General features: G+C 42.0%; 1 protein-coding gene across 1 annotated transcript in view; it reads right to left on the reverse strand.

Annotated features, from left to right (window-relative positions):
* Positions 1–4,258: 4,258 nt before the first annotated feature.
* ANKRD35 (ankyrin repeat domain 35) overlaps positions 4,259–23,487 on the reverse strand; it is a 51,246-nt gene continuing 32,017 nt past the window's right edge. Inside the window, 21 exon segments of the mRNA XM_030188148.1 lie at positions 4,259–5,147; positions 6,135–6,201; positions 9,570–9,613; positions 9,616–9,658; positions 14,303–14,451; positions 14,484–15,244; positions 15,246–15,371; positions 15,427–15,511; positions 15,514–15,613; positions 15,706–15,787; positions 15,789–15,873; positions 15,876–16,049; positions 16,052–16,892; positions 16,943–17,142; positions 17,145–17,180; positions 17,183–17,464; positions 17,467–17,536; positions 17,538–17,764; positions 17,767–17,830; positions 17,832–17,996; positions 18,516–18,547. Coding sequence (XP_030044008.1) covers positions 5,077–5,147; positions 6,135–6,201; positions 9,570–9,613; positions 9,616–9,658; positions 14,303–14,451; positions 14,484–15,244; positions 15,246–15,371; positions 15,427–15,511; positions 15,514–15,613; positions 15,706–15,787; positions 15,789–15,873; positions 15,876–16,049; positions 16,052–16,892; positions 16,943–17,142; positions 17,145–17,180; positions 17,183–17,464; positions 17,467–17,536; positions 17,538–17,764; positions 17,767–17,830; positions 17,832–17,996; positions 18,516–18,547 — 3,704 coding nt within the window. The 3' untranslated portion in view covers positions 4,259–5,076.

Genomic DNA, 23,487 nt, shown 5'->3' on the forward strand with positions numbered 1-23,487 from the left:
CTTTGATCCAAATTGTTCTATAGAAAATGTAGGACTCTTCTGAAAACTCATCTTTTTTACCCTCGGGGTAGGGGGGAAATTTTTTTTTTTACTTTTATATTATTTATTTAGTAATTAGTTACTTTTTTCTTTCATGGCTTGTGCTTGTTGGATGCCTATGATTTTTCTTTCCTATCTGAAATTATGGCATTCTTATCGTTTCCCACTGCCTAGACCTGTAAAGGGTCATAGATTTGATATACCCTCTTTCTATGGTACAGTCAAAGTGGCTTACATATTATATACAGGTACTTTCTCTGTCCCTAGTGGGCTCACAATGTTTTATCAAACTGCACAATCTAAGGGCCTCTTTTATCAAACCGGCAACATTGGTAATTGGGAAGCAAAATCAGTGCTGGGCAGACTTCTAGGGTCTATGCTCTGATCGTAACTGAATAGATATGGATGGGCTGGAGTGTAAGTTTTAAGGGGCTTTGACGTTAGCTTCAGAATGTTTAGTACAAGAACAGTGCTGGGCAGACTTCTACGGTCTGTGTCTTGAGAATGGCAAGGACAAATCAAACTCGGGTATATATATATATAAAGTATAACATACCATGTAAAATTAATTTATCTTGTTGGGCAGACTGGATGGACCGTTCAGGTCTTTATCTGCCATCATTTACTATGTTACTATCAGGCTTATTTTCGAAAGAGAAGGGTTCCCATCTTTCAACACAAATCGGGAGATGGGCGTCCTTCTCTCAGGGTCGCCCAAATCGTCATAATGGAAAGCCGATTTTGGGCGTCCCCAACTGCTTCCCGTCACAGGGACGACCAAAGTTCCTGGGGGCGTGTCGGAGGCGTAGCGAAGGCGGGACTGGGGCGTGCCTAACAGATGGGTTTCCTCGAGCGATAATGGAAAAAAGAAGGGTGTCCCCCCTGACGAGCACTTGGCCGACTTTACTTGGTCCATTTTTTCTTACGACCAAGCCTCAAAAAGGTGCTGAACTGACCAGATGACCACCGGAGGGAATTGGGGATGATCTCCCCTGACTCCCCCAGTAGTGACTAACCCCCTCCCACCCTGAAAAAAACAACTTTAAAAACTTTTTTTTGCCAGCCTCAAATATCATACTCTGGTCCATCGCAGCAGTATGCAGGTCCCTGGGGGAGTGGGGGGGTGCGGAGATGTGTGTGTGTCAGCGGAGGCATAGCGAAGGCGTGGACGTCCTTCTTTCAGACATTTTGGACGTCCTGAACTGCGTGTCCCCCCCCCCCCCCCCCACAGGGACGGCCATATTTCAAGGGAGTGGAGTGGAGGAGTGGCCTAGTTGTTAGAGCACTGGTCTTGCAATCCAGAGGTGGCCGGTTCAAATCCCACTGCTGCTACTTTTGATCCAAAATCCAAATAATTAAATAAAGGGGGTGTTGGAGGCATAGCAAATGAATGGACATCCTTCTCACAGAAACATCCACATTTTGGATGTCCTCAACTGCCCGCAGGGACGGAGGAAGGCGCCTAACACTTGGATGTCCTTCACCCATATGCAAAAAAAAAAAAGACGTCCCTGACGAGCACTTGGACGTTTTCATCAGGACTTGTGTTCATTTAAGGTTGTAGACGGCTATTATGATTGATCTCATCATCCTACCTCCCAGGAATACATTTAGACTCTCCCGTTCATGTCTAAACCTTCATTATCCAAACTGCAACAGCATAAAGTACAAATCCACGTATGCTACATCCTTCTCCTTCATCAGCACTCAGCTTTGGAACTCTTTGCCGAAAACCATAAAAACCATCACCAAACACCTAGCCTTCAGGAAATCACTAAAGACCATATTATTTGGAAACGCTTATCCCACGGTCTCTGCATGTGTCTCCGCTGTTGGATGCACATCAATCTAGAGACAATTTTGGACACATTCCCCTTCCCTCCTCTCTCCTGTTTTCCCTGCTCCTTCCGTCCCTTCGTCTTCCTCCCCAATATCTCTTGTGTAGGTTTTTCTGCTGTATTAGCTTCAATTTACTGCATTGGCGTCTGCCTCTGTGGTGCGCTGTAAGCCACATTGAGCCTGACACTGTTGGCAAACTGTGGGGTACAAATGGGGCACCTTCAGAGTACACTCTCATGGATCTTCCTCCACCCCCATCCCGCTCTCTGTTGGAGTTCCCCAGGGATCTGTCCTTGGACCCCTTCTTTTTTCAATCTACACCTCTTCCCTGGGCTCACTGATCTCATCTCATGGTTTCAAGTATCATCTTTATGCTGATGACACCCAGCTGTATCTCTCCACACCAGACATTTCCGCGGAGACCCAGGCCAAGGTATCGGCCTGCCTATCCGACATTGCTGCATGGATGTCCAACCGCCACCTGAAACTGAACATGGCCAAGACCGAGCTTATCGTCTTTCCACCAAAACCCACTTCTCCTCTTCCTCCACTCTCGATCTCAGTTGATAACACCCTCATCCTCCCCGTCTCATCCACCCGCAACCTCGGAGTCATCTTCGACTCCTCCCTCTCCTTCTCTGCGCATATCCAGCAGACAGCCAAGAACTGTCGCTTCTTCCTCTTTAACATCAGCAAAATTTGCCCTTTCCTCTCTGAGCATACCACCCGAACTCTCATCCATGCTCTCATTACCTCTCGCCTTGACTACTGCAACCTACTCCTCACTGGCCTCCCACTTAACCATCTATCCCCCCTTCAATCCGTTCAGAACTCTGCTGCACGTCTTATATTCTGCCTGAACCGATATTTATTTTTATTTTTGTTACATTTGTACCCCGCGCTTTCCCACTCATGGCAGGCTCAATGCGGCTTACATATTGTTTACAGGTACTTATTTGTACCTGGGGCAATGAAGGGTTAAGTGACTTTCCCAGAGTCACAAGGAGCTGCCTGTGCCTGAAGTGGGAATCAAACTCAGTTCCTCAGTTTCCCAGGACCAGAGTCCACCACCCTAACCACTAGGCCACTCCTCCACTCCACCCCTCTCCTCAGATCACTTCACTGGCTTCCGATCAGATACCGCATACAATTCAAGCTTCTCCTCCTTACCTACAAATGCACCCGGTCTGCGGCTCCTCACTACCTCTCTACCCTCATCTCCCCCTATGTTCCCACCCGTTACCTCCGCTCACAGGACAAATCCCTCCTTTCAGTACCCTTCTCTACCACCGCCAACTCCAGGCTCCGCCCATTCTGCCTCACCTCACCCTATGCTTGGAATAAACTTCCTGAGCCCTTACGCCAAGCCCCCTCCCTACCCATCTTCAAATCCTTGCTCAAAGCCCACCTCTTCAATGTCGCCTTCGGCACCTAACCTTTATACCTCTATTCAGGAAATCTAGACTGCCCCATTTTGACTGCCCCTACTTGACTGACTGTACATTTGTCCTTTAGATTGTAAGCTCTTTGAGCAGGGATTGTCCTTCTATGTTAAATTGTACAGCGCTGCGTAACCCCAGTAGCGCTTTAGAAATGTTAAGTAGTAGTAGTAAATAAATAAATAAATTATACATGCAGCATGTCTGCGTGTATGAAGCCATCTTTGGCATGCGCAGAGCAGCCACGCATAACGCTTGGTTGCTCTGCACTGGCTTTCCCTCCTTAGGAAGGAAATCATGTGCAAATGAGCTAACAGCGAGCAGCTCATTTGCATGCAATTTCCTTCATGCATGCCCGTTCCTTTCCGAATCGCTAAGGGATTGGTAAGGGAAGGGCTTTTTCCGTTCAGTTAGTGCATCAGTTAGTCCACTGCAGTGCCCCCTAGGGTGCCTGGTTGGTGTCCTGGCATGTCAGGGGGACCAGTGCACTACGAATGCTGGCTCCTCCCACGACCAAATGAGTTGGATTTGGTCATTTTTGAGATGAGCGTCCTCGGTTTCCATTATCGCCGAAAACCGGGGACAACCATCTCTAAGGACGACCATTTCAACATTTATGTCGACCATCTCTAAGGTTGACCTAATTGTGGAGATTTGGGCATCCCCGACCGTATTATCGAAATGAAAGATGGCCGCCCATCTTGTTTCGATAATACGGGTTTCCCCGCCCCTTCGCGGGACGTCCTGTGAGGACGCCCTCAGGAAAACTTGGCCCCCCCATTCAATTATGCCCCTCCACGTATGTGCACTAGCGGTCCCCGATGCGGTAATGCTGACAAAGCCCAGTACGGCTGGATAAAAGAGGCCCTAAGCTTTTGTACCTGTGTCAAAAGAGGGTTAAGTGACTTGTCCAGCATCACAAGGAACTGCAGTGGGAATTAAGCCCAGTTCCCCAGGTTCTCAGCCCACTGCACTAACCAATAGGCTACTCCTCTGTGTATCAGATAAGGTGGTATGGAAGTTTTAATAAACAATAATACAGTGGCATATACAGCATCTGTGTTAAGGGGTTGGTTATATATTAAGCACAGGGCAGAGATGTGTCTGCCAGTTGCCAGCTTGTGGCTATGATAGATATTTCTCTGGATATTTCTGTTCCAGCTTCCATGCACTAGTGAGGCCAAAAGGTTTTTCTTTCCGCCTTAAGTGTTATCCTGTCAGTAAAATTCAGACACATGCTATTTAAAGCCAAACTTTCCTCTAGTGAACACCTGGAATAGTGTACTTAATCTAAATAGTAAATAGTGAGTGACAGCTGTCCTGTAGCACCTTTGCATGGCCTTATGTCCATGTGAATTTCCTCTACCGCTCCAACAGTTTGTCCAAAATTGTAAAAGCCTTCTCACAAATTTAGAAAAAAATAAATAAACACAAATGTTACTTATAAACAGGCAGTACAATACGTTTGTGAGCATTTGGCTTGATTCTCACTAGTATTTGGTCTGGGAGAATAGCAGCAGCTTTGTCTGAGCTCTGGAGTCTAGGGTTAATTGCTGAGGTGGATCTGATATTCAGAAATACATCAGTGAACACCTGGGCAGTCTCTGTGCAGGCGCATAGGAGAGAAACCAGAGTGGTTGAAAAATACTTAATTGGGTTTTACATAGATTGCTCCAGTCCTTGTTAGACTTGCCATTTCTCTGTGTCCTCCCCTTACCGCTGTTGGGGGAAGGATAGTTCATTCATAGTAATTCCAGGTTCAGCAGACCATCTGACTATGGATCTGAAGGATGCCAGACAGGGTAGAGTGCACATCTCCATCCATAAATCCCTATGGGAGAAAAACAACATGATTTTATCTTGTGTTATATGAATGGATCTCTTGTACTTTCCTGTCATATTTTGTAGTTCCTTTTCTTATGTATACTTATAGAATTGTAAGCCGTTTTGAACTGCTAGTTAGCAAAGGCGGTATAGTAAGTGTGAATAAACTATAAACTATGACCTGTTCATAGTTCTGGCCATTTCACTTTAGGTAGAAAAAAAATACAGAGGGTTCAATATTCAGCCGGCAGCGGTGAGTGTTTTGCTCACTACCGATGGAGTTATTCCTGGATATTCAAAGCCGGGCCCTGTCCAGGCTTCAGCTTTGAATATCTGGTAATTTTTCAGCCAGCTAACACATAGCCACTTAAGTTGATATTCAACACTTAAGCGGCCATGGGCTACTGCATAAAAATAGCAACATTTATATGGTCCCATTTAGGCACAAAACCTGGCTACTTAAGGGCTGACCATCAGCACTTAAGTGGCCAAGTTCTGACTCCACTTCTGGAATGCCTCCAACATAGCCGGCTTTGGGTACAGCAGTAACTGCAAATTTCAGCAGCACATAATTGGTTAAGTACCGCTGAAAATTAGCAGTTTGCCCTGACTAAGCAATTTAAACAGTTAGCAGCTAGCTAAACTTTCAATATCTGCCCCACGGTGATTACTGCACAGGTCAGAGGAGGGGTTGGAATACTTCTGCCATTAATTTCTGAGAAGATCATTTTGTGCAACATTGAAAGTCAGATTCCTGTTCTCTGTAAAACCCCACCACTGATATGTACTGTGTGATCCTAAGAATGTCACCTAATCTCCCTGATTTTCCTTACTTCTCCCTCCCCTCCCCCTCAGTTACTATTTGAATTTTTGTAAGTACACGCTCAATCTCTTAATTTTTTGTAGGGCTGTTGGGCTACCTTCCCTTTAAAAAATCCCATCTAATAACAGAGGTGCATATCCAAAATCCCCTGACAGTTTATGTGCTGGTACCCTGGGCTGCGTTTAGCAGATGGGATCGATAGATAGAAACAATTTGTTCATGCTGCTTCCGAGTCTCCTAGGAAGTGAAATAATGAATTAATGTTTGGAATTATACATACATACTCATACAGGAATGCAGTAGGTAAAAACTGTGAACAGGACAGTGTTGTGTTATCTTCCCAGTTAAATACTTCAGCATCAATTTTAAGAAGCACTTATGTGGTCAGCAGTGGGTCAGATCAACTGTGTGTGTTTTTTTAATAAATCTAGGCCACTTTAACAGATAATTTTGGTCATATAAACCACTATACTGTCAAAATTATCCCTCCAAAAAAGCATGGTTTGGGGCATTCTAGGGGCAACACTACTTAAACCTTGTATCTTATATGGCTAAGAAGCAATATTAAATCGCCAAAAACATAAATTATGTGTCTGGAAGGGCCATGCAAAGAGCATGTCTAATGTAGATATTTCAAGTTATACATGTAATAAATATAAAGAAAACAAAATAAAGAAGATAAGATAATACCTTTTTTTATTGGCCTAACTGTACATTTTCTTCAGGTCAGAAATAAGCAAAAGATGACGAATATTAGAATATATGTGACCGTCTCTGGGAAAAGGTGACTAAAGTCACAGATCCAAAATGTTGAGAATGGCCAATTTTTCATGTCAGGGGTCCATAAGCAGTTCTCAAAAGTTACATATTTGAATTTCTGAGCCGGGAGATGTTCCACTTCACCAACGGATCCATCACATGCCACGGCCTTCTGATCCACTCTCCCCAGTCCCAGCGGAGAGAGGTTGCCGGCAGAGAACAGCTAACCTGCGGCAAGATGGGACTCCTGCTCCGAAGCATGGACAGCCATGATAGAAGAGATGCGGCGCTGGACAACACTCACAGACGGCGAGACTCTGATAGCAATCAGCTGTGATGAAGAGATGAAGACGGCATCACCGGGGTGGCCCGCCGTGCAGGGAAGTCAAAGGCCGCGCAGACGCAGGGAGCAGCAGCGAGGAGCAGAGCTGGCAAATTCAGCAGAGAGCTGCGGCGAAGAAGCAGAAACCGGGAGGCTGCCGACAGTAGACACGGGTCGATAACATGTTTCACTCCATAGTTTAAAGGTTGATTAGCCTGGGCTATCAAGCATATCTAAGCAGTGTACATACTAAATTATGAAGTATCAAAAGGCAGAAAACAACTACAAAAACTTTGATAGGAAAGATTAATGGCGTAAGAACATAAGAGTAGCCATACTGGATGAGACCAATGGTCCATCTAGCCCAGTATCCTGTTTTCCAAACAGTGGCCAAGCCAGGTCACAAGTACCTGACAGAAACCCAAATTGTGGCAACACTCTATACTACAAATCCCAGGGCAGCAGTTGCTTCCCATGTCTGTCTCAATAGCAGAATAGTGAACTATGAACTTTTCCTCCAGGAATTTGTCCAAACCTTTTTTAAACCCAGATATGCTAACCACTGTTACTACATCCTCCGGCAAAAAGTTCCAGAGCTTAACTATTCGTTGAGTGAAAACATATTTCCTCCTATTTGTTTTAAAAATATTTCCATGTAACTTCCTCGAGTGTCCCCTAGTGTTTGTACTTTTGAAACGAGTAAAAAAAAATCGATTTACTTCTACTCATTCTACACCACTCAGGATTTTGTAGACCTCACTCCCCTCATCCGTCTCTTTTCCAAGCAGAAGAGCCCTAACCTCTTTAGCCTTTCCTCATACAAGAGGAGCTCCATCCCTTTTATCATTTTGGTCGCTCTTCTTTGAACCTTTGCTAATTCCGCTCTATCTTTTTTGAGATACGGTGACCAGAACTAAATGCAATGCTCAAGGTACAGTCACACCATGGAGCAATACAAAGGCATTATAGTATTGTTGTTCTTATTCACCATCTCTTTCCTAATAATTCCTAGCATCCTGTTTGCTTTGTTGGCTGCCACCGCACACTGAGCAGAAGATTTCAGCGTATTATCTACAACAACATCTAGATCTTTTTCTTGAGTGCTGACCCCAAAGCTAGACCCTAGCATCAGGTAATTATGATTCGTATTATTCTTTCCGATGTGCATCACCTTACATTTGTCCACATTCAATTTCATCTGCCATTTGGATGCCCAGTCTTCCAATTTCCTAAGGTCTTCCTGCAATATTTCACAATCTGCACATGTTTAACAACCTTGAATAGTTTTGTATCATCTGCAAATTTAATCACCTCACTTGTTTCCGATTTCCATATCATTTATAAATATGTTAAATAGCACCAGTCCCAATACAGATCCCTGCGGCACTTCACCTCCTCCATTGAGAGAAATTACCATTAACCCTACCCTCTTTTTTCTGTCCAATAACCAATTCCTAATCCACACCAGAACCTTGCCTCCTATCCCATGACACTTTAATTTTCTCAGGAGTCCTGCTCTGAGGAACTTTATCAAAAGCTTTCTGAAAATTTAGATACCTACATCAACCGGCTCACTTTATCCACATGTCATTCACGCCTTCAAAGAAATGAAGCAAATTGGTGAGCAAGACTTCCCTTAACTGAACACATGCTGACTCTGTCCATTAAACATGTTTATCTAGGTGTTCTGTAATTTATTCTTTATAATAGTTCCACTATTTGCCAGTACCGATGTCAGGCTTACCAGTCTGTAAATTTCCTGGATCACCCCTAGAACCCTTTTTAAAAATCAGCATTACATTGGCCACCCTCCAATCTCTGGGTACTATGGACGATTTTAACGACTGGGTACATATACTAACAGCAGATCAGCAATTTCATGCTTGAGTTCTTTGAGTACCCTTGATGTATGCCATCCGGTCTAGGTGATTTACTATTCTTTAATTTGTCAGTTTGGCTTAGTACATCTTCCAGGTTTATTGAGATTCTTCAGTCCTCTGCATCATCACCCTTGAAAAACCATTTCCGGTACTGGCAGGTCTCTTACATCTTCTTCCGTAAAGACAGAAGCAAAGAATTCATTCAGTTTCTCTGCTATGACCCAGAACAGGCAAGCATAACTAAGAATTGCCATATAAAATGTAACAGGGGAGGGGAAAGGTAGAGGTGGAGAGGAGGGTGTAAGGATGGCGAGCATCTGGGTACTAACTGTTTATGTCTGGCAGCCACAACCACTCAGTCAGGTAGCCAGGTAGCCTGGAAGGCTTCTTGAAAAAAACAACAGGTTTTAACAGCTGCTTTAAACCTTTAAATGACGGTTCTGCACCAATTATGTAAGGGCAGGAAATTCCAAATAAAAGGGGCCATAAGATGAAAAGTGTGATGTCTGGTGCACTCTAGTGGACACTGAGACAACATAATAGCGAAGTGTATTTTCAATGCGTTTAGATTTACAAAGTTACATAGCAACAAATGAAGCTTTGTAAGGCTAAGTGCTTTGAAAATACGCCTCCATGTGTCTTACCTCTAGGCACTGCTGGAAGGATGCATTTCTATTCCTTAATTTCGTAACTCTTCTGCACACTTCTGCAAGTAGTATAGTAACTCTGAAATCTGAAGATACAAACATGATGCATTAACCGACTATTCAGAATCCCACATCAAAACATTTTCTACTGTCTCCATCCATTTGGGTACAGATCTACTGTGTGTGGTTGCTGTGCTATTCTACTTAAATGCACAGAAATAAATAAAGGGTAACAGGGAAGATAAGATGATAAAACCTTACGATATTCAGTTAGGGTTGAAAAAGGAAGGACTACACTACAGTCAAACACGTCTCAGTGCAGCTGTGCTTTCCAGCCATTCCAAACTCCATTCCCCTTAAAATCTCAACCAAAATCAATTTAAAAATTCATGCAAACTAAACAGGATACATAAAACCTTCTTACATCAAAAACTTCAATGTATTACATAACTTTTAGGGCCCTGTTTACTAAAATGTGCTATAGGCACTCTAGCATTTTCAGAGTTCGCTAAAAATTAGCGCATGCTAATGCTAGAGATGCCCATAGGAATATATGGGCTTCTCTAGCATTTAGCACATGCGAAAAACGCTAGCGCACTTTAGTAAACAGGGTCCTTAATTTATTAACATTCATTTAAAGCACAAGAAAGAAGAGAGAGATCCATCCTTCTTTTTTATACAATTGTATCTAACACAGTAAATCAGAAAAAAAAACCCAAAAACAAGTATGGCTTATTGGGGAAAAAGTTTAAAACCTTTCCATGTGGACTTCAATTTTTTACCACTTGAAAAACTTTGAACCTCACATAGATGTTCAGAACAAGGCAGTTAATTCTCCCTCTTTGCCACTCTTCACAAAAGTTCTGTCAAAATTCTCTCCAGTGTAGCAGAATCAAACATAGAAAAGGATGGAAGAAAAAGACCATAAGGCCTATCCCATTTACCTATCCATACCAACTACTCACCTCTACAATCCCTTCCTCTTCCCTGCAGATCATCTGTACATAGAATCATAGGAAATGTAATTAACGTGTAATTAAGCTCTGGAATTCGTTGCCAGAGAATGTGTAAAGGTGGTTAGCTTAGTGGAGTTTAAAAAAGGTTTGGACGGCTTCCTAAAGGAAAAGTCCATAGACCGTTATTAAATGGACTTGGGGAAAATCCACTATTTCTGGGATAAGCAGTATAAAATGTTTGTACATTTTTGGGATCTTGCTGGGTATCTGTGACCTGGATTGGCCACTGTTGGAAACAGGATGCTGGGCTCGATGGACCTTTGGTCTTCCCAGTATGACAATACTTATGTACTTATGATGACAGATAAAGACCATACGGCCTATCCAGTCTGTCCATCCCTACCAACTACTAATCTCTACAATCCCTTCCTCTCCCTCAGAGATCCTCTGTACATAGAAACATAGAAACTGATGGCAGATAAAGACCATATGGTTATCCAGTCTGTCCATCCAGAATTACTAATCTCTACAATCCATTCCTCTCCCTCAGAGATCCTCTGTAAATAGAAACATAGAAAGCAGAGACAGATAAAGATTATATAGCCTATCCAGAACTACTAATCTCTACAATCCCTTCCTCTTCCTCAAAGATCCTCTGTACAAACATAAAAACTAATGACAAAGAAAGACCATACAACCTATCCAGTCTGCCCATCCACACCAACTACTAAGCTGTACAATCCTCTCCCCTCCCTTAGAAATCCTCTGTACTTGTCCCATGCTTTTGTGAATTTTAGAAACTGGTAATTTCTGCAGTGGAGGCTGTTCCATGTATCCACCACTCTTTACATAAATACATTTCCTTAGATTACACTGGAGTATATTTCCTTTACCCTCAACCTATAACTCCTCATTCCAGAATTTCCTTTCTATTCAAAGTGGCCTGATACATATGTGTTTATATCATAAGGGTAAAGGTAATCCCCTGTACACAAATACCACATCACAAATGACTTGCATGACAGATTTGTGGTAGGCTATTAGCAGGGTGATTTGCCATTGCCTCTCAGCTTGACAAAATTAGTTTTACTGAACCCGTACATTTGAATGAACCATCACTGCTTATATACTGATACTGAACCTGTGGATGATTACCCACTACAACATCAGAAACACTCTTGCCTTAATTAAATACCAGGTTCAGTACTGCCCCCTGCTGATGTTATTCCGTTACCAGTTGCCAGAAGAGTTCTTGTCGATAATCCAGAATCTTCCTACCTCTAAACAAAAGTGCAAAACTTCCCCTTTCCTAGCAATTTATAAATGTCTTTATGTATTTCTGCTTGTAAAGGAGATCTTTATATCACACCAATATAAACAGACATTCCATTCCTTCTGTCTAAATGAACCCCAGTGCCTCCTCCTTATCTCATAAGTCTTGCAGTTCTGTTGGTTAATATTTATGTGTAACACCATTCCTTCCCCTTTCTTCCTACCTTGCTCTTCCTGAATAGAACTACATCCTGTCATAACAGTATCCCATTCATGGTGCTGTGATCTATCAAACTTTTTATGGAGGTCAGTTCAGTAGTAAATCATATCCATCACGATGTTAATGCATTAGCACTACTATACTCCCAAGAAACAAATTTCAGTAGAACCAGCTGCATCTGAAGAAGGGGCTGGATATGTCATTTCTTTCTGGTGTTTTAAATGAATCACAATGTAATAAATTTAGTAGATAATAACCAGCGGTGGTCAGTGACTTTTTCGCTGCAAGCACAATTATGCCCAGAGATTGAATGCTGAGACATGTTCAGGTATGTGCGGATAGTCAGGTCAAGTGTCGCTATCCAGCCCTTAACTGGATAAAGATAGGGCTGCTATTTCTGCAGTTTTTTGTCTGGTTAACTTATCCAGTTAAAGGCTGAATATTGCCACTGAACCGGACATTAAAGGCTGAATATTGCCACTGAACCGGACAAGTGCTGACTCCACCCCAGGATCACCCACAAGATAGCACGGTTTCTGTTTGACCGGTCAGAGAGATTTTCAGCACTAGCTGGGTAAGTGCGCCACAGAATATCCATGGATAGCCAGCTGAGCACCATTGAACTGGTTAAGAACCTCTCCTACCTTGGAGAAGAGACGGCTGAGGGGAGACATGTAGAGGTATATAAAATAATGAGTGGAGTGGAACAGGTGGATGTGAAGCATCTGTTCACGCTTTCCAAAAATACTAGACTAGGGGGCATGTGATGAAACTACAGTGTAGTAAATTTTTCTTCACCCAACGCGTAATTAAACTCTGGAATTCGTTGTCGGAGAACGTGGTGAAGGCGGTTAGCTTGACAGAGTTTTAAAAGGGTTTAGACGGTTTCCTAAAGGAACAAGTCCATAAACCACTACTAAATGGACTTGGGAAAAATCCACAATTTCAGGAATAACAGTATAGAATGTTTGTACTTTTGGGAAGCTTGCCAGGTGCCCTTGGCTGGATTGGCCGCTGTCGTGGACAGGATGCTGGGCTCGATGGACCCTTGGTCTTTTCCCAGTGTGGCATTACTTATGTACTTACTTATGTACTTATGTACCTGGCTAAATGGTTTGAATATTGGGCCCCTAAAGTTTTTTTAATACATTTGTTAATCTGTGATGTTATGTCTCATATAGTTGATATTCTTTGACATTAAAAAACAAAACTCATACTAGGACAAGATGCCATTTACAGCCTTAAAGCTGTACATGTGGTACTTTGGGCTACAGGTGTCCTGAAACATTAAATATGATGGTAGAAAAACATCACATAGCAATACATTTAACACAGCCAAAGCTGATCCAGTCCATATGACCTGCTTCATTGCCTTACTCTGATCCTGGACTACCCCCTTCACTCATGCTTAACTAAGGATCCTTTGGAGTCTGTCTAGGCCCCGATTTCAGTGTCTAATCTGAAATTCAGTTAGTGCTTTAGATATCAAATCCTAATAGAACATGTGTCCTCCTTCTTTGCCTATATATTTGATCTATAAAACACTACAACTTTTCACTGTGGATTAGTGACCCAGTATTCTTTAAAACCACTGATTTCTTCAATAGATTTTGGGATAAAAGAAAGCATTTCCACTTGAAAACAAATTAAGAAATAACATGCGGAGAACAGCTTTCATGGATACAATGCTGACTGAATAATGCTCACCTTACATCCTGCTAGAAGTATGTGCTGTTGTCTTAGCTGTATTTTAAATGGAAGTGTTTATGAGGGCATATTTAAGTCAGGGAATTAAAATAGAACACACACATGGGATTTCTAGAAGTATGCGTGCTGTTCTGCCCACCAAATTCAAAGTACAGGGATACTTCTAATGCATGAACTTCGTACCTGCTTATTTTCAAATGGAAATAAACCAGGTTCTTTCTCTTTGAGAAGTGGTCCCATCTATGTGGTCTAGTCCAAATGAATATACACATTTTCTGGAGCCATATTTAGACAAGGAGCAGACATCACACCACCTGGATCTTGACTGTGTTAATGGGTTGCTGTCACAAATGACATCACACACAATGAAAGAACAACTGGAAACCAGTGTGTGTGTTGTCATGTATGGGCAGCGCTCTTTCAAACATGGCTGCACCCAGTGTTGCAGGGAATCATCTTATGGAATATTAAAACAACTGGGTAAAGTAAATTATACTATTTTTGAAATTACAGTGGCCTAGTTTTTTTTTCATATATACATGTGACAGAATCTCTATAAAGAGAAACCACCTTACTTTCCACTCTCTATCTTGACTTATGGCGGTGAGGTCTTCTAACTTGTCACATTGAGGGTCCATCATTTTCTGTGACTGTTCAAGTGTAGCTTCCATGTTTATTGGCTCCTTAATTTGATTTTCATTGCTTGGACTCTCCACTTCCTTCCAGGAAGAATCATTTCACATATCTCTTTGGTCTTTGATGCTAGGGCCTTTCCATCCTCTTTGGGAGCCTGAACTTGGAAGACCAAAGAACTCTCAACATCCATAAGCACTTGAAGACAGTTTGTTTCCCTCGACTTTGCTCTCTGATCTCATTGGCTGCTTGGTTGATCTGACACTTTAACATAAACAATCTCTTGACTTTGCTTATCAACTTTTGTTTTATCTGACTCTAACTCTTCTGTCACTTCTGTGAGTGCTTCCTCTAAAGCAGTTACTTGTTGCAAATGCTCATTGTAGGGCACATACTTTGTCTTCTGACACAATGGATCTGTCTTTGTGTCTTGGACATTCACTGGTTCCAATAGCTTCTGGTTCACCTGTTCCATTTCAGTGGCTGTGTGGATCACGTTGGTTTGAATACCATCTGCAGACCTCTGGTTTTCCACTTCTAAAAGAGTTACCATGTCCTTTGGATTCTGTATACAGCCCTCTTCTATAGATCTTTGCTTTTGGACTTCAGTAACTTGACATTCCCCATCCAGAAGTTCTGTACTGGGATGGTAACTTCTTTTGAACTTCAGTAAAATCTTTCTCCAAAGTAATTCCATTTTGTACTTCTTTGGTACAGAATTTATTTTTTGGATTGACAATTCTTTCTGCTGTTCTTGGATATCTTTCATGGCTTCAGTCAGCTTGCCCTCTAATTCTTGGATCATAGTGGCTTGGGTTTCTATTGTTTGGGTCATAGCGGTCTTCATAGCATTGTGATCTAGGATGGATACACATTCAATATGGAGGTTTTTTTTCTGAAGAACATATACTTTTCTCTTCAGTGGATGTCATCTCTTTAATTTCTTCTGTTGCTTGGTCAGGTTGGTGCTGTAACATTGACACATCATGATCTTTCCCTTCTATCGTTACCCTGACAGGACCTAAGTCTCCTTCACTGTTGTGGGATCTTTCTCAAGAACAATCACTGGTGTTGGTGCTTCTCATTTGGCACATAATTGTGCTCTGGGTATCATCTCTTTTGCAGTTGTTGAGCATTCTCTGTGGCTTTGATAGCTGATGCTTATGCTCCTGAATTTCGACAGCGTGTCTGTCTTTTATATGAGTCATTGAAGTCTGCTGAGCATTTGATCCTTTATGGCTGTAGTCAGCTGTCTTCCAGTTCCTGTATCACATTGGCTTGGGTTTCTATTGTTTGGACCAGGAGGTCTTCATTGCATTGTGGTCTAGAATGGACATACATTTGCATGATCTTCCTTCAACTTCTGGATCTCCTTTTCCAAAGAGCTTATGACATTCTCATGTTGCTGTAAACATTATTCTCTCTGGACTCATCTCTTGGATCTCTTCACTTGCTTGATCAAGTTGGAGCTTTAACATGTTGATTTCTTGACATTTTTCTTCCACTGTTAACTGGCTGACTCTAATCTCCCTTTCACTTCTGTGAGATTTTTGTCCAGAGAAGTCACTTGCTGTAAGTGCTCCCCTTTGGGTATGGAATTTGTCTTCTGATTTGTCAATTCTGTTTCTAGTTTTTCAGCATGTTTTATGGCTTCAGATAGCTTCCAGCTGAGCTTCTGGATTTCACTGGCCTGGTTTCTAATTCCTTGGTCATGGATCTTTGTAATTGGTTGTAGTCTTTGATGGACACATGCTGACTCTGATCATCCCAGAGACTTTGATTCTCCTTTTCTAGTTTTAACTTCTGCATTACAGCTTCATCATGTTTCCTCACCAGTGTGCCTATGTTCCAGTACAGCTCCTCCAAGACATCTGTGCTGAAATGACCTTCTTTCTTATAGTTTTCTTCATGAATTATCTCTTTTGGGAAATTGTCTATCAGCATGAGAATGTAATTTCTCTGGGCTTCCAGTTTGGATCTTAGTTTCTTTGTGGCTTTCTGCTCTGTGGACAGCTCCTCTGATAAAAGCAGGAAGTTCTTTTCCAGGTCTTCAATCAGGTTTTGCATTTCTTTCCTTGGGAGGAAGTCAGTCTGCACACTCCGCTGGAGGGCCTCCAGGTCTTCCTCCAATTTGTCCCTTTCCATTTCAATTTCACTCAGTTCAGTAAGTAGTGCAGCACGGCTCAGCCCAAGGTCATGGACCTCTTTCTCTAGATCTGCTATCTTCTTGTTCACAGTGTCCTTCATTTCCACACTGTCGATGCCAATGAGGGATTCATGTTCTGTGTCCTCCAGGGGCTGAATTCTTCCTGTGCTCTTTTCCTCCTGCTGGATTATTTTGGATGTGTCATCCTGAATACCAGGGGAACTTGTCTGAAGCAATTTCCTTATATCTTTAAGGACAGCATTTTCTTGCAAGGCCCCTTTATATTCTCTTTGGTGTTTTGGGTGTTGCTTTTGGGTTTTGCCCAGCTGCTGCTCCCAATCTTGCATTCCTGACACTGTACTATGGACAAACACCTCAGATGCATTCTCTTTTACAGATACTTCATTTTGGATAAGCCATTCTCTTTTACAGATACTTCATTTTGGGATAAGTCATTCTCTTTTACAGATACTTCATTTTGGGATAAGCCAATCATTTCTCGAAGCTGCTTAGATTTCTCTTGCAAATTGATATTCTTCTGCTCCAAGTCAGTTAACAACTGTTCCAAGTCTGCCACAGTTTTCTTAAAAAACGTTGCACTTCTCTCAAAGTCTTCTCTAACCAATGTTTCTAGTCTGGTTGTGGTTGGCTCTTCACAACTTCCTCCATTTGCGTTTCAAGAGAACTTGTTTCCCCCATTGTATATTGGCATATTCCTTTCTCATTTGCACCAATAATTGCGTCAACTCTTTGATGACATCATCTAAGACTGCCTGAGAATCCATGGGCTCTATCATAGTGATTCCCCCTGACATTATTCCAATTTTTCCATCTTTTACTTCAACACCATCTTGTAGCTTTTTCACAAGTGCCTGGAGATTTTCATTTTCACTGGTGATTTCAGTGATCTGTTCCTGGAGCTCTTCTATCATGCTGCTATGGGTACATTTCCTCTTGCAAACTGGGAGATGACAGCCCTCATGTTTTCCAAGTGACCCTCCAGTTCCTCTGTCCTTTTTCGTGCACTCACCCATCTCCTCCTGAGCTGATGCCACTTCGCCTTGAAGGTGATCTATCTCTTCTTGGTACTTCTTCACTAGCTTCTTTGTCTCCTGTTCAAATCCTTCTCTTCCAATCACATCCCCCCAGAATGATTTTTGTTCATGTTTCGTTAGTAGATCAAGAAAGTTATTGTCCTCTGAACTATGGCATAAATCTCTTTCTTTTCTTGCACCTGGTTGATCCTCAGCCTTCCTTGCTGTGATCCATCTATCTCCAGAATTTGTTCTCCAGTCTGATCTTTCTCCATCCTACATTCCATTGCAGAGGACCTCAAACTGCTGTGTCTTCCTCATCAGCTCTGCTTGGAGGTACAAGACTTTCTTATGTTCCTCTTCATACCTCCATCTCCATTCTTCATGAGGCAGGGCCTGCCAGTCCTCATCCCAATGTTTCTGGGCCACATCACCAGAGTGGATCTCTGCTATCCCCTGGAAGCACATAAAATCCAATAAGCACCATCAAATAACACTATGGGCATATTCAAGTTTTTGTATGTATTTTGAGAGATGACTAAAAGTGTATCTTCATATTTGATTACAAGAAGAATATAAATGTTATTGAAAAAGAATACGATATAATAAGACAGTGATGGGAAAGGGGATGGGATCTGATATACCGCCTTTCAGTGGTTACAATCAAAGAGGTTTATATGTTATATACAGGTACTTATTTTGCACCTGGGGCAATGGTGAACTGACTTGCCCAGAGTCAGAAGGAGCTGCAGTGGGAATTGAACCCAGTGGTTCTCAGGCCACTGCATTAACCATTAGGCTACTCCTCTGTAGTCCGGGTGGGGATTTTTAACATATTAGTGAATTATGGGCTGATTTGACAACTCTGCAGATCTTCGCTTTTGCCTTCTAGGTCTGAACTTAGTTTCTCAATTAAAAGTTTAAATGGAAGAGGAAATGTAAGTGTTGATAGCTGGACAATATAAGATTGCATACCTGAAAGCTGCCTTCTGCTTTCGGATCACATCCTGCAAGAAGAGAGATCAGACAGCCATGGTTTTACTAATATTTAGTGCTAATTTTGTTGTTAGGCAATTGGATTAGGCAATTAATATGTGCCATCTCATATACGAAGCATATCTGTGCAGTCAAGCAAGTAAATATGGAGTAGGCAAGTAGTCTAGTAGTTGGAGCAGTGGGCTGAGGACAGTCCAGGGCTCAAATACTTCTTCTCCCACCAATATACTTTGTGACCTTGAGTTAATTACTTTACCTTACACTGCTGCAGGTTCAGAACTCAGTTAAAGACACTACTGCAACTGAATGTAACTCACCTTGAGCTACTAATGAAAAGATGTCAAGCTAAGTCCAAATAAATAAAAATCACTAGTTAAGTTATTCTGTCCTCAAGAGCAGAATAGAGTGGAAGGGGAGATGGATTTTATTTTCTTGTAAAATATCAAATAATAGAAATATGTAGGATCTGCACTTGAAGTTAATAGGCAAGCCCAGTGATATGTCTGTAATGGTATAAGAGAGAAAATCTTGCATGTAATGACTTGTGCTTTGTGGTCTTCCTGCCCAGCCAACCTAGGGGACTTTCTATCCCACCCATCAAGCACATGTCTGAGCTACAATCTAGTAATAGTGAAATCAGATAGGCAAGAATAGTGCAGACAGCAGGATAGATACAATTGGAGCCAGGGTAGATTTACAATGGTTGACAGGAAAGCAAGAGAGGAGGCTAGGGTAAAACATTAGGAGGGAGGGGAGAGACTGACTTTTCATGAAACTCTTCCGGCTACGGCCCAAATGCTTCTAAGAAGAGGTAGGTCTTTAGGTCTGTTTTGAACTGAGCGATTGACGATGACGTCTTCAGGTGCTCAGGTAGGGAGTTCCTCAGTATAGGGGCCTGTACTGTAAAAAGGAGAGACAGGACAACTAAAAGGTCCCGCTGAGATGAACGCAGCAAGCAAGGAGGGTTATATTGTTCCAAGAGGCCAAACAGAAAAGAAAGTTCCTGGGTATTATGAACTTAAATACAATCAGAAGCAATTTGTATTGAATTGAGAGTGAACAGGTAACCAATGGGCTTCTTTTAGCAAGGGAGTAACATGATCACATTTTTGTGTCCTGTTATAAGTTTAATTGAGAAGCAACATCTTTCTATGCTAAGAAACATCACCTGAGTTTTAGATTTAATTACTTACCTGTTCAAACCCAAGTTAAGGCATGTTACATTCTGATACAGTAAGCATGTAAAATCAATGGAGAATGAAGTGATTTGCCAAAGCAACAAGAGGCATTAGTGGCAGGAGCTGCATTTGAACCCTGGCTTCTCAGCCTTCAGCTTGCTGCTCCAACTACTCAGCCACCCCATCGCTCCGTTTGCTGAACCAACTGTATTGGGGATGTATGAAGAGCACTTTGGGCTCCAAATGGTACCCCAGCCACAGTTCCCTTTCTATGGCCTTATCTTGCTACATTACCTATGTAAGTAGTGTTTACCCTTCCCCTCAATCCAAACTGTTGGGTTGTTTCTAGGCAAGGGCCTTAGGTGACTGCCCCATTTCCCACTCCCTACACTTTCATCCATTGCTCTGCTGTACCAAAGAAGAGAAATGGGTAGAAAGATTCTGCGCTTTTACCAATATTTGGTTCCGATTAAGATTAAACAGATCACTAGATAAACATGATTGGGGCTGTAACCTGCTACAGAGCTCCTCAACATCTGCTGAACTGGATACACTATTATCCTCAAAGAACCTGAGTTTAACTATCATGAGAAGTATTCAAAGAAATCTGAGTGGAGTGGAGGAATAGTCTAGTGGTTAGTGCAGCAGATGTTGATCTTCAGGAACTGGGTTTGATTCCCACTGCAGCTCCTTGTGACTCTAGGCAGGTCACTTAACCCTCCATTACCCCCAGGTTCAAATAAGTACCTGCATATACCATGTAAACTGCTTTGAATGTAGTTGCAGAACCTGGTGCATTATGGGACTTGCAGCACTCATTTCAATGGGCAGGATCAGGCACTACAAATGAAAAGGTGGTATATCAAGTCCCATTTCCTTTCCTCTTTTATGGGCATGTTTTTTTCTTCAGTGCATGAGGGTTGCCCTTGCCTATGTATGGCCAAGGTGGTACCGATGCTCATCAGTCTTGTAATGATGCACACAGATGTGATGTTTCACCCAATCACTCCAAAATACTTAGTGCAACTTTGGAGACATGAGTCCAAAACTTCAACATCTCAGCTAGCTGAGAGATGTCAGAATAGACAAGTAGGGCCTGATTCTATATATGGTACTCCAAATTGCATGCGCACATTTGGGAGCATGGCCAATTTGCGCTTGCAATTTAATTGGTTAGTGAGCCAATTAGCGCTAATTGGGCGCTATCAACCAATTGTTGGCATTCATTAGCAAAAATTTGAATTTATGCGCGCATCCTGCAAAGTGTTATTCTATAAAGATGCTCATGTACATGCTTTAGCATGCAACTGAAAAGGGGGTGGGGCCATGGGAGGGTTAGGACGTTCACTAGAGATGCACAGTATTATAGAATTTGGGGGTCCTATGCCTAATTTATGCACCAGTTTTCAGTTGGTGTAAATGCTCATGCCTAAAAGTTGGGCGTGGATCCCAGAGGTATGTGCTATTCTATAAATGGCACCCATCTCAGAGCAAAAAGTCTGGACACGATTTCAGCGAATCTGAACTATATTGTCAAATGGCAACCTGAACCCTAATAAACAATATATAAACATGTATCCATATACAATGTGATATCAATCTTTCTTTCTTTTTCTCGCAATCTTTTTTACTTTTTTCTTTTTAATTAAAAAGAAAAAAGTAAAAAAGATTGCGAGAAAAAGAAAGAAAGATTGATATCACATTATATATGGAAACATGTTTATATATTGTTTATTAGGGTTCAGCTTGCCATTTGACCCATCTCAGAGCACCATATGTAGAATAGTGCTGAGCACAGCTTTTGTTTGGCACCCAAATTTGGGTGCCATTTGTAGAATCTCCACCCCCCCACCCCCTATAATAAAGAAGCTGGAGTGTTGGCAGCACCTAATGCACATGCCAGAGTTGCTTCAAAGTGGCTCCTTTTAGCCCCTAGAGTCTGGAGGAACATCATGATCAGGGATAGTCAGCAATTTTTCACCAGGAGGAAAGCACCCTTTGTTTTGGGGGCCAATCAGTGACTTGTTTTTCACCTTCTAGCTTCTTAAAGCTCTCAAGTTTCAACAAGAAATGAAGAAACATTCCTAGCTCTTCCTATTCCCTCTCATTTCTGTGTTGTTGGCGCTTTTTAATGTTGGCCCTATGCCAGGCATTTCTGCTCACATGAATAAGCGTGTTCTCAAGGGATCTCTGGCTGCCTCTCAGCAACCTCACCTGAAGTTTCTAAAGTTTATTTAATACTTGTTATACTGCCCATCAGGTACCATCTGAGCAGTTTACAAATAGTTTTTTTTTCTTTTTGTTAATTTAGCAAAGATAACATACCTATACACCGTAGAGAAAAGGAGGGATAGGGGTGATATGATCAGACATTCAAATATCTAAAAGGTATTAATTTGCAAGCAAATCTTTCCAGAGAAGGGAAGTGGTAGAACTAGAGGGCACGAATTGAGGTTGCAGGGGCATCAACTTAGGAGTAATGTCAGGAAGTACTTTGTCATGGAGAGGGTGGTGGATGCCTGGAATGTCCTCCCATGGGACGGTAGCAGAATTCAAACACACAGCATTCCTATATGGAAAGAGAATGGACTCAAAACAAAAAACTTTGTGGTGCTTGCATAGTAGCACCAGCAATTTGGAAATAAAGGCCAAAGCTGGACAGACTTCTATGGTCTGTCTGTGCCCCGATTATGGCTAGACAGATCTGGATGGACTGGAGTGGCTTTTGACAACAGCTCCGATAGTTGAGGAGTATATCCAGTGCCAGGCAGACCTTTATAGTCTTTGCCCTGAAAATGGCACGGACAGATCAAGATCAAGAATATATATGTTATTTTACATCCTATACTATAAGTTTGTCTTATTGGGCAGACTGGATGGACTGTGCAGGTCTTTATCTGTCATCATGTACTATGTTACTACATTACAATCAACAAAAGCAAAGTAGGAATTCCATTTGTCATATAGGAAAGAAACAGGAAATAAAAGAATTGTTTTGTGTTCCAGAACCCACCATCTGCTCAACAGCGCATTCTGTGGCTCTAACAGGGCATTAACTCCGGGATTCTATATATTGCGCTTAGCGTTCTGCTCTGAAATCCAGGTGTATTCTATAAGAATGCACATAATTTAATTGGCTTAAGGCAATCAGCGTTGATAACAGCACTTAAGCAATTATGAGCACTAATTGGCAATAATTAGAATTTACACACATTACTCGCCAAGAGTTTTCTGTAACACACTGCACTTAAATTCTAATGCGTGGATCCAAAAATGGGCATGGCTATGGGCAGGGAAATGGATGTTTCATGGGCGTTCCAACAAGGTAGGTGCACTGCCAAAATCTATGCGCCGGCATTTATGCCACATTTTCCTTGGCGTAAATGGATGCGTGTAGATTTAGGCACAGGAATAGCACCTAAGTGTATTCTATATACCACTTAGGCATATTCTATATACCGTGCATAAATTTAGGTGTGACTTATAGAATACACTTAGGTGGAAATTTGTTATGCGTAGATTTTTTTTGGCGCCATATATAGAATTTAGTCCTAAAGGGGTAATTAAGCAAAGGTATTCCTCAAGTGGGATGGGACAGCATTATATAGACCTGGACCCACTACACTGAAAATTTTATTCCTAATGTGGTCGTACATAATGGGCCAGATTCTGTATATGGTGTCAGAATAAAGCTCATAGTGCTATTCTATAAACTGCGCCTACATAAGACAGTTTATAGAATAGTGCATAGGCCAGGGGAACGTGTGTACATT

Source organism: Microcaecilia unicolor, chromosome 14 (genome assembly GCF_901765095.1).
Source record: "Microcaecilia unicolor chromosome 14, aMicUni1.1, whole genome shotgun sequence".
NCBI lineage: Eukaryota > Metazoa > Chordata > Amphibia > Gymnophiona > Siphonopidae > Microcaecilia > Microcaecilia unicolor.